General features: G+C 36.7%; 1 protein-coding gene across 1 annotated transcript in view; it reads right to left on the bottom strand.

The window, feature by feature from the left end:
- Positions 1 to 246: 246 nt before the first annotated feature.
- The window catches only part of LOC136856964 (thymidylate kinase), a 116709-nt gene continuing 104899 nt past the window's right edge, over positions 247 to 12056 (bottom strand). Inside the window, exon 6 of the mRNA XM_067135258.2 lies at positions 247 to 1841. Coding sequence (XP_066991359.2) covers positions 1734 to 1841 — 108 coding nt within the window. The 3' untranslated portion in view covers positions 247 to 1733. The remainder of the gene's footprint in view (positions 1842 to 12056) is intronic.

Genomic DNA, 12056 nt, shown 5'->3' on the forward strand with positions numbered 1-12056 from the left:
CAAACTAGCGAAAGTGATAAACTAGGGAATCTGTACTTCTGAAGTTTTGGTGTAGATTTTATTGGTTAAATATTGTCTACCCTCTGACAAAGTCTCACATATGCAACTCGTCCTTTATGCCTAACACACGAAACCAATCATTAAATATAAAAAATTATATGACATGAGTAATCACAACTTCTTTCAGCTCCTCTAACCTTTTGACAATTTGCAGATTCGCTAGTTTGCCAGAGTAGGGACGACATGTTATTTTTTAAATGTGATCATGTTATTCCCACAAAAAGAATTACAACCATTTTCAGCATTAAAGAGATAAGGAAATAGAAAATAAATTCACATACATTTCACTAGGAAAAATTAAATTATTCAGATCATTTTTTCCATTTCTTTTCTATCAATATGAACGATTGCAAGTGCTTGGAATTAGGATAATATGATGATTATCATCATAATTCTACCATAACTTTCACAAATCAATAACCTCAAGTAAAACTGAATGTATATGAGTATATAACACATACAATCCATTCTAAATATGCTTCACACAATTTTTCATACTGATTCATTTCACATAATAAATATGTGTGGTATTTAGACACATTATGGTGTAAAGACATAATAATGTATAAATTTCATAGAACATAATTTGAATATCAACGTTTCATTCTGCCCACTCATACAATATTCTATTTTGCAATAAAGAACTACATTCTCAGTTTGTGTTCCTAATGCATAGCTAAAAAGCTCAATGAAATATTGAAACTAAAGGTTTGAGTTCAATTTATATTATACAATCCTAGTGCTCAGTAGGACTTTGGGCTGTAAAAGCATTTGGAAGTATTTGCAAAACTGTTTCTTAGGAACTGAAATGAAGTACACTCTTAACAGGTGGAATGTACTGCACAAGTTCAATACCAAGTGTAGTATCTAAAAATACTGCTTTCTCAAGACATATTAAAAAAAAAAAAAAAAAAAAAATTTCAGACCAATGATATAACCATTGCACAAAACATGAGATCACAAAAGAAAAACTGTGAAATATGCAAGCAATATAAAAGAAAAAGAAACAAGCAAAAGAGATTCCTTAAAATGCAACAGATCATATTCATATGAAATCAGCATACTTTTACTGACAAGATTTCAATGACAAAACCGTTATTGTACACCATCAAAACATTGCGCCACCAAATCAACTGATTCCAACTATTTAATATATAAAAGCTATTATTCATGCTATCACTGTTTTGAGTTACTATTATTAATCGTTTCATTTCAACCACCTATGGGGCTGCGATTACACAACTTCCATTATTTTCTCATCATCATCATCATTAATAATATTATCATTATTATTAATGTTGTATATTATACATGTATATTATATATTATTGTGCTTTGATGGAAACTGCAGGAGGAACATGACATGGATGATTATAGTGGAGAGAAAAATCTCATACTGCATCCAGATACCCATTATTTTAGGAATGTCATTTACATTATAGCAATTAATGCCAACAAATGTTATCAATAATATCTTCTTAAATTAAACGTTCACTTTTAAATTACCATGGGTCACTACCTCTCTAAAGCATACTATAAGCTTGTCAAACTTCATTTTTAAATGAAATGACTAAGGGGATATGGTGCATTTGAAATGCAGTTTCTTTCATTTGGCAAAATAAATTTTGAAGGATAATATACTGTAATATGATGCAGCAGTGCCCTTAACCCCCCTACCATAACTGGCCTAGAGGTGTAATCTTGGCTTTCTCGATGGCTATTAATGTTCTCTCTAGTAAATCTTTGTGCACACTTTCCACATCTTGATCAGCATTTATGATCTGCAACACAAATAATGTACATTTCTTTATAAGTTATACAAACACACATGGAAAGGAAAAAAAACTAAAGAATTTAAATAAACATGTTTTCTTATCATCCAACAAAGGACAGCCACATTTGGATCACCTCTCTGCACATTTTATTAGTTGCTAACTTCTTCCCACCTTCACTATGCTACCTATTGCCTCTGGAGTACTTTCTAGTCTATTGTATACATCTACATACCTCGTGCAGGACTCTTTCTTCTGACATGACTAACAAAGGTAAAATGTCAAATATCCAACTTCTGCATTACTGTTAGGCAAGTCTCTAGGTTTAGCCTACACTTAAGTTATGAAAATTGTTTAAATTAATTTTTATACTTGAATGGCTTATGCATCCACAATTCAATCTGGGACTATAAACCTCAAAGAAAGTTTGGAATGTTGTGGGATTAGGCATGTTATGAGGTAGGATGTGTGTAGCCATGTTGTAAGTAGTAGAGAACAATGTATACACATAAGTAATTCAATTGCTTGTTTACAATATGGCAGATATGTCTAAAGTCTGTGTTGAGCCTGGGGTAAACTAAGTAGTAGTAGTAGTAGTAGTAGCAGCAGCAGCAGCAGCAGCAGCAGCAGCGTACAGTGCAATACAAGTTTCAGCTGGTGTTTATGTTTCATATACAATGCATATTTTCCTAGTTTGACTGAGCTACAATAATTATGACACAGATTCTGGGTGGAAAGACAAGCAGTATCATGCACCATAGGGGGTACTCGAAGTGCAGTGTCGAAAACGTGGAAAGGATACCGTGAGACCAACAATGTGACTGACAGACCGAGGGTGACGCCACGTCAAGATCAGCAGGGGAGACCAACCAATTGCTCAACAATTACGAGATGAGCACTTGAGGGCAACCGGGGTCCGGGTATCTGCACAAACTGTGTGCGATCAGCTGCACAGTGCCCAATTAAGGTTATTTAGACTAATTTGATGTATTCCAAAAGAGAATCATCATCGTGTCGGAAGGAGAAGATGGACAAACCAACATCTTAATTCAGGGTTGGATGAATGCCATAATGTCATGTTTGCATACAAAACACAGAAACCACCTAGGCCAGATACAGTACATGAGGGCAAAGGGTGTAGAGACAAAGGATGTGGGGCAATTACGAGTATGTTCAAAAGATGTATGCATTTGGAGGTGGTGGTATAATGTTTTGGACTGGTATTATGCATGGCTGCCGTACACCTTCGATACCAATTTGAGGGATGTTAAACTGCCCAGTGGTATACCAAAGAAATTCTTCGACCATTTGAACAACCCTTGAGGGATAAATGTGGTGTTGAATTCAATTCATTTTTATCAATGACACTGATGACCCTCATTGAGATGCGAGTGAGGAACTTCATGAGAAAGGGAGGCATCAACCAGCTAATTCACCTGATATGAACTGCATTGAGCATGCATGGAACACGTTGAAAACAGCTGTTCTTTATTGTCCAAAACCTCCACAGACATTCCCAGACCTCATCAGAATTGCCTCATGGAATGGGACCTCCTTCTTCAAGATTACATCATTGGGGATGGCAAGCATACCACAGCATGTCCGAGATCTTAACAATGCCAGAGGAGGCCATATGTGGTACTACAGCAGAATGAAGAAGAGGCAGTTTTCATTGTAAAACAAAAACAAAAGAAATTGTAGCCTTTTTGATATTACTGTTTATTTGTGTTAGACATTGGAAGAAAAATATTTTTGAGTTTGTTGATGTTTACATTTCCAGGTTGTGTGTATTTTGCAGTATATAGTTTCTTTATTATATGGAACTGTACAGCAAGTTCCAAGATATCCGACAGGTGCACATACCCCACACTCCTTGTGGTGCAGAGAGATCATTTAACGTCTCCTTAGGTTGCAGAATCGCAACTGCAGAGGCTTCGATTTGTCTGGGTTAAGAAGCAATCACCATCAGAGAAATTTAAGAATACTGTAATTATGAACAACAGCACGTTAAAAACTGCTGCCAAAACGTAGTCATCATGTTCACTAAAACATTAGATAACAAGGTCAGAATATTTCGAATTACAGATGAAAATTACATAGGTATTCTGAGTCTGTTATAGTTTATTGCCAAGTTCTGTCTTTGTAATCCAGATCACAATAGCCAAATATTGCAAGAATGGGAGTTCTGACTAGTATTTCTTTACACAAAATGGAAAAGTTTATTTAGAATTGTTAAAAGTGTGTAACATGGCAAAAATTCGTCTACAGACATTTGTTGTCTGAGTCGTCCAAGAGAGGTGGTGGTCAAGAGTTATTTCCAGTTTTATTATTATTATTATTATTATTATTATTATTATTATTAAAGCGAGTTTACTGTGGCGAAGTTAGGGCTCCCGGCCCTTTCTTACACTTAACCACTTCATGTATATAAACTAGTACTAATTTACATCACTTTACAGTTTAATATGTGGTAACAGTATAAACACCGAAATGACGTCATTTAAACATATTAAAAACTTTACAACCTAAAGTATACACTAAAATAACTGAACTATCACTAAAGTATAAACAGGATCACGTTACAATAAACAACAATATTCACTCTCATTCATGCATCCCATTCACACTCAAGAAAGATTGGAAGTGCTTATAACAGAGGTTTCAACCTTTGAAGTGGGTTATCAGTAATCCCATTTTTAACTTGCGCACCGCCCCCCTCAAAATGTTTATGAGTCAAATTCAAAGCACCCGCACTTTTTTTCCCCCCAAAATATCGGTTCTAAATCTTGGGTGTGGGTCGTATTCAAGCCGTTCATTCTCGTAAGTATTTGCTACATTTACATGGAGTATTGAAATAGATTTAAATATGGTTACCGTACTCAATATATCACATGTACACGGGCATTCAGGTCTTACTGTGTTTTACTTGCGTTCTAGAAAACAAGATCGATTTTTTCTCAATACGCTTACAGTGGCATGTAAACACGAAATTTAAGGTAATGAAATACGGTAAATCAAAGAATATGGGTAAATATGAAAGCCGCTGCTGCGGATGCTCAATCGTCATTTGTTTCACAAGTGTTGCTGGCATGCTGGATGTGCGAATAGCTGATCTCACAGGATACTGTACTTTGCGAGAGTCGAGATTGCTGGTTACGGAAGTCTACTTCGCTCACATTCGAGTTCCGTATTTATACCATGAAAGTGCTGTCCCGATATGAAGCAATGGATTCAAAACGGTGCCTGCGGTTATTTACTGTGCATGAGAAACTTAAAGTTGCAAGTAAAGCTGAAATATACGGAAATCGTGCTGTTGGCAGAAAGTACGATATTGATGAATCGTGTATTCGTGATTGCCGGAAGGAAAAACTTCTAAAAAGTAACGGCGATCGCAGAGCGTTCCGCAGGCGGAGTGCAGTGTTTCTGGAAATAGAAGAACGACTCCACAAATGTGATAGAAAAATGTGAGTTAGGATATGGTGTTTCTAGTGAAATGTGTCGATTGAAAGCACTAGCGATCTCAAAAGAACTCAAAACACAGCGTTTTACTGCAAGCTGTGAATGGATCCGAAACTTTTATCGGAGAAAGGGATTGTGCATTCAGAAACGTACGTCTATTTCACAATGTCTCCCTGGAGCGTATGAAGAAAAATTAACGGCCTTTCAGCATCACATTATTCTTTTGAGGAAACAAATTTCTTATTTGCTGTCGCAAATTGGGAATGCTGACCAGACACCCGTCTATTTGAAATGCCATTGGAAAATACAGTGGATACGAAGGGTTCTAAAAGTGTAACCATCAGAACAGGTGGTAACGAAAAGCAACGACACATGGTAATGTTGTGCATATTAGCAGATGGAACCAAACTTCCTCCATATGTGGTTCTGAAAAGGAAAACGCTTCCGAAAAGAAACTTGCCGTCTGGTGTTATTGTTAGAACACATGAGTCCAACTGGATGGACAGTGCATTAGTTGAGGACTGTGTGAAGTGCGTTTGGCAACATCGCCCAGGAGCTTTGTTACAAAAACGAAACATGCTTGTGCTGGACAGTTACCAAGGACATGCAAGTGACGCCGTACAAGATATGATGAGGAAAGGAAAACCGATCTTGCGATAGTTCTCAGAGGACTTGCTTCTATTCTACAGCCGTTGGATGTGTGCATGAACCGGCCTTTCAAAACTGCAATGAAACAGTTGTACACCGAATGGATTTACAATGTTGATTAAGGATAAAGGGTTTCCACCTGTTTAATACATTGACATAGTGACTTAATTAAAATATCACATTTTTATTATTATCATTACGGTACCGGTTTTGGCATCTCCCATGCCATCATCAGCCAATGAAAATTTGCAAGGTATGATAGGTTATTACATAAGGAATTTATGCAGTATAGAAACATATATAGAGCATGCTATCTAGTGTTCTGAAATTTTACAATTATATATATATATATTCAAATATGTGTGGTTAAAATACAAAGACCACTTAATCTTTTAAGATGTTATTCTAAAACACAACACTTTCTAGTGTGTAAAAAAAAAAAAAACTGACAGCTAAAATACAGGTGAATGGCCTTGAAGAGTACCAGGTGTTCTTTTTTAAAAATTCAGTCTTTATACACTATCTGACATGCTGTATTAAATACTAATTTCTAGAACATTGTTCCTTTTGTTTATGTGATTAGGGTATTTAGTCATAGTTCATATTTATATGAAACAGTTCCATCTAGTATGTATTCCTGAAATTTCTATGATATACAGATTTTTGTTGGGATGTCACAGTCTTTGTGTAACTATTCTAAAACATCTCGTATGGTTTAAACTTGAACTTTGCATTTTTGTGTTGTTCAGGAATTATTGTAAGGCTGGACCTTCATTCTGAGATAGATGTCTACAACTTCGGCATGATGAAGAAATTCATCATCAACGGGAAATTTCCTGATAATGTAACTCCAAGCTGCCATATAAAACTCTCTTACAGAATTAGAAAACATCTCTCCATCACAGTCATTATCTTTCAAGTATGCCCTGGCTTTTGCTACAATTACCGAGTCCTCACTGGCTTTCTGGTTATTTCCTCCTCTTGAATTCAACACTCAAAAGAGAGGTAGATTCTGACTGAGTATAACATGGCTGAACAAATCTCACCAATAGGTCAGTTAAAAGACCAGTAAGTTTCCTCTTAAGAAGATGTATGGCTGGAGCATCTTCTTGCAGAAATAAATGCACTTAGTTAAAGACAGGAAGTGTACCCTGAAGAAAGCAGCAAAACAGTTTTGTGTGTGTGTCTTGTAAGAAAGATTTTAAGTTTCAAATTTGCTTGGTGCTCTCATTTTTATGGTTGGGCTAACTACAAAACATGAGTGTTAAAGCTTCCCACTGCTCAAGAACTTGATTAATAGACTGAAGAAGCGAGAGCCAATGGGTACCGACATATTTCAAAATTTTGTAACCCTCTGTGCTACAAGCAGCCTGATATACTTCCAACGTGTTTTGCCTTTTAGAACTCTTATCAAGTTAGAAATATAACTGAACCAAAAAGTTCTCTACATTGATTGGTAATTGGGCAGCTGCTTTTTGTGCACAGATGTGTAGGAGATGACATGAACAACCCGGGACATAAACAGAAGAATGCCTGTCCTTCACAAATTTGGCAACGAGAAATTCCTCATCTGTGTTGTCAGTACTCTCTAACAATGACAATAGAAGAGTTGATATTTGGCCTCTCTGAGCGTTAAAGAAAGAGACAACTAAAGGATAAAGTTCAACTGCATTTGAATCAGTACTACCATCAGTAGCCAAAGAAAAAGACGTTAACTGCAAAAGTTCACTTATTTCCTTTTTTGCCTCAGATGCCGTGTACTGAACTAAGCAGAGGTTTTTAGTTCTTGCACAACCATATTTCAGAGATACTTTAGAGTCTGGGAACACTGATCTAAATAAATTATTATGCTCCAAAAGAAATCATGTGAACAGCAATTTGGGACTTTTAACCACAGTTTCATTACTTTTTACGAAGAACGATGAAACACACTGGTTTTGTAATTTTGATTCACTGTATGTGTGATGTTTCTTGGATTCTATGTGTCTTCTGTAATCATCTCGTCCACCATGAGCCACAGAGAAATCACACGAACACACATTGCAGAACACGTGGTTTTCACTAACATGTGAAGCAAGAAAGCATGATCATTCGTTTGTGTAACTATCTCAATATTTCTCTAACCCTGCTTTCTTCTTAGAAGAAGATGCAATTTGACAATTGCTCTGCTTCATTTTGCAAAATTTCTTTTCGAATCAACAACTAGGATAATTAGAAATGAAACACGCTAAATATACCACTCATGTCTACGCACACAACAAAGAGAGAGCCGAACGCACGCACCGGAGAACAGCAGGCAAGGAGTAGAGCCTACTTCATGGCCGATTTGATGCGTCATTCTAGCTAGGAGAGTAGCGTATATCTATGTAGCTGGCCATGATTTCACAATGCTTGCAGGAAACAAAAGGAAGTGATGATGAAATAACTGCCAAATATGTTTAGCTACCAACTTACAAACACTGAAACAAGGAGGGCTGACCAGTAATGCTCTAAGGGATTGAGCATTTTTTTTACTTCTTTCCTTTTTTTTTTTTTCATAGAAATTAATTTTTATCGTGATAATGTTGCTTTTCCGTAATAATTTCCCCCTTGACCGTAATGCCGTAATCGTGAAGTGAAATCCGTAATCATTACGGACAATCTGCAATAGTTGGCACCTCTGTTATAAGATGACGCCGGCAGAGGAATTTAAACTTTGACTTAGATTTACTTCTCTGATGTCATTGGCGAGTTCATTCCACCAGCTCATGGCAGTGATCGTGAACGATCTGTTGTAGGCTGCGGTTCGATGTACAGGAATTTCTAGTGAACAGCCTGACCAGGTATTTAACAGGTGTAGTGAACTAAGGTAGCGAAATCTGGTGGGTAGGTAAGAAGGAGTGTTTTCACACAGCACTTGATTTACCAAAGTAGTTGCATGGGGTCTACGTGTGTCATTCAGTCGTAACCAAGATAATCTGTCTATAGTATGGGGTTATGTGGGCATATGGACATATGTCGAATGCATACCTGATACATGCATTTTGGGCATGTTGATCTCATGCCTTGCTCATTATTGATATCAATAAAAACTGTATCACAGTATTCGAGAATTGGAAACAAAAGGGACTGAATGAGCTTTATTTTCAGGGACCAAGGAAATAGATTTTTAAACCGCTTCAGGGGATGCAGGCTTTTGCTATATCTTATGGTACACTTTCGTCACATGTTGCGACCAGTTTGATGTTTCACTTATAGTCACACCAAGATTCATAACAGTTTCACAATATGGAATAATGGTATTGTTTAGTGATACAGGAGGAATTTTGTATTGTTTTAAGATGTGCAAGTTTCTCGAAGTGCCGATGATTATTGCTTGTGCTTTAACCTCTCAAGTCGGTGCGACGTGTACATGTACAAAATATAAGCCAGGAGCGGTTAGATGTATACCTGTACGGACTAGGCTAGCAATGTTTTAGATGTACATCTGCGTGCCATCTGTTGGTTGTCTACGTGAACTTTTAGCACGGCTCGCAGCACAGGGTATCATTTTATGCAGGGAAGCATCTTCTACCATAATGCAGCATTGTGTTGAAGTAAAAAGAATTTGTTTCATCAATGTCAATCGTTGTAAACAACATGGTGGCATCATTGCAGGGTCTGTATTTATCTAATGCAGCTCTCAAATGCATATTAGGTAAAAGTAGTTATGAGAATAATCCAAGTGATAATGAAAATTTCAGTGATGATGATTATGCACAGCAGGCAATTACGTGTGATGTACATAATGATTTTATTCCAACAGAAGGTAATTAGGCATTTTTTGACTATGCATGCCACCTTCTTGTATGTAGATATAACATCTGCATGATATGAACTATGTACCCACTTAATTTGAACAAAATCAGACAAGTCGTTTAGAAGTTATAGCAATGTTTGTGACAGCATGTAAAACTGTGATATTTCACTGCAGGGTAAAACTTGGCCAACTTTTAATACCGGCTTGAAGGTTTAAGAGGATTAATTTTGAGATTGTTAGTCGATGCAAAATTACTTATACGACTTAAATCTGTGTTAACTTGTCATATAGCACTCTGAACTTCATCAGTTCTTGAGTGGTAGTAGATCTGCAGATTATCAGCATAAAGATGATACTTTCAGTGTATAATCAATTTGGTAATATCGTATAAGTAAATTGCAAACAGCAATGGTCCAAGTACAGACACTTGAGGGACACTGAGGTGTTAAGCCACTCAAATCTGTTATTTACTGTGAAACACTGACAGTGATTTTTGAGGTATGAACTGAAAAAGTTCATTGCCATCTTGCTGAAATTTAATGAATCCAATTTTGAAAGTAGCAGTTGAGGAACAACAGTATCAAAAACACTCAAAAAATCAAATAGAACCAGTACAGTCACTGTCGAGTGTCCATTACATGTCGAATATCATCAGTTACTTTCCGTAAGGCTGTCACTGTGCTGTATCCTTTCTTGAAACCAGACTGGTAAAGATCAAGCAGTGAGAAGTTAGTCAAGTAAACAAGTTCATGTACCAAGCATTCTAGGGGTGGGAGAATGGATATAGGCGTAGAGCCATGGCAACTCTGGTCGGTCGGTTGGTTGGAGTGCACAGTCGTCAAACCAAGGAACCAGCTGTGGTCACCTATAGACCAAACCCCACTCTGCATCCGCCGAAAGAGGGTAATTGCAGAGGGCTGGGATTTGTCCGAGTTAATCAATGCAAAATAAATTTTAAAATAATTACACAACAGCCTATTAACAAGTACAGATTCTTAAAATACAGAGCAGTGCTTTTTCTACATGATTTTACTCCTGAATCTATGCAAAAGTAAGGTGCCCTGACATAAAAATAAAACCAGTAAAGAAAATACAGAGTTAGTTGCAGAGGTGTAGCAAGAGGAAAGAGTTCATACAGAGACAAATAGATGGAGTGAAATGAAACGAACAGACAGATGACTTTTCAGCTGTGACTTGTGGTAAAGTTTGTTGGAAGTGGACTTACATGCTTGAGTGATTGTAGTCACCAACGGAGTCCTAAAAATACTCTGACAAGAAAATTCTACTAAAAAACACATTAACAACTCTGAATTCTCTGAATTTATGCAGTGTCTTTGCCAATCGAGATGTTTTAGCATGTTATTGTCTAATCAATAGAAGCAATGTCTTACAAGATACTCTTCAATTTAATTATTTTTATTTCATCAAAATCATTAAATTACATTTACTCCCCAATATACAAAAATACATTATAAGATGAAGAAGCAGAACTCCCCCTTCCCTCTCCAACGTACAGAGACAATGTGCACAAATTCCCATCGCCCCACCGACTTCCCTCTCCCCTCCCTGTGAAATAGTTATTGCCTACAATATTTCTCCTCACCCCCACTTACTTAGCTACCAAGACTGGAAATAAAGAACTGGTGTCAGTCAAAACACAGATGCTGAAGGTAAAGGACAAGATCAGCTATGTACAGAAAAATTTCCATGATTTACTAAAATGACAGTAGAGGACTAATACATTCATTATTTGTTCATAACATCACTAATTCACAATCACAGACTAGTTTATGCAGCATAAACAATATTGTGCAAATGTGTGCATATTTCAATGTGATTTGACAGAATCTGAGGATGTCCTTGTAGAATGAAACATGTGATTCTTTGTTTAGTGGTGTGTATTTTTTGACAGATGTGTTATAGTGTTATATATTATGCTTTGAACTAGCGTGTGACAGATTGAAAAGCTTTGAAGTTATATTAACTATGGCTTTCTTAAAAAAAGAAAAAGGGAAAAAGAGGGAGAGGAGTCACAAATAATCCTGATTAAAAATGTAACAAAATAAAGGTAGAAAAACAAAGATGTACCAGTGAAAGTAACTGGACAATCAAGAATATGTCCAATGAAATTCTTTCAAGGAATCTGTGGAATGACCAGTGAGGTAATATTAACTGTGTTCTTGGACACCCCCCACTGCATCTCATGAGGGGAACCTGCCAAGTGTAATAAACAGATTTCTCAGAAACTTTGTTCAGCGAAAGAGGTGCCAAAATAAGTGAACATATTTCAGCTTATCCGTTGACACTCAACCGTTTCTGAGAAAATGATAGTCGATGTT

Source organism: Anabrus simplex, chromosome 1, assembly GCF_040414725.1.
Source record: "Anabrus simplex isolate iqAnaSimp1 chromosome 1, ASM4041472v1, whole genome shotgun sequence".
Classification (NCBI taxonomy): domain Eukaryota; kingdom Metazoa; phylum Arthropoda; class Insecta; order Orthoptera; family Tettigoniidae; genus Anabrus; species Anabrus simplex.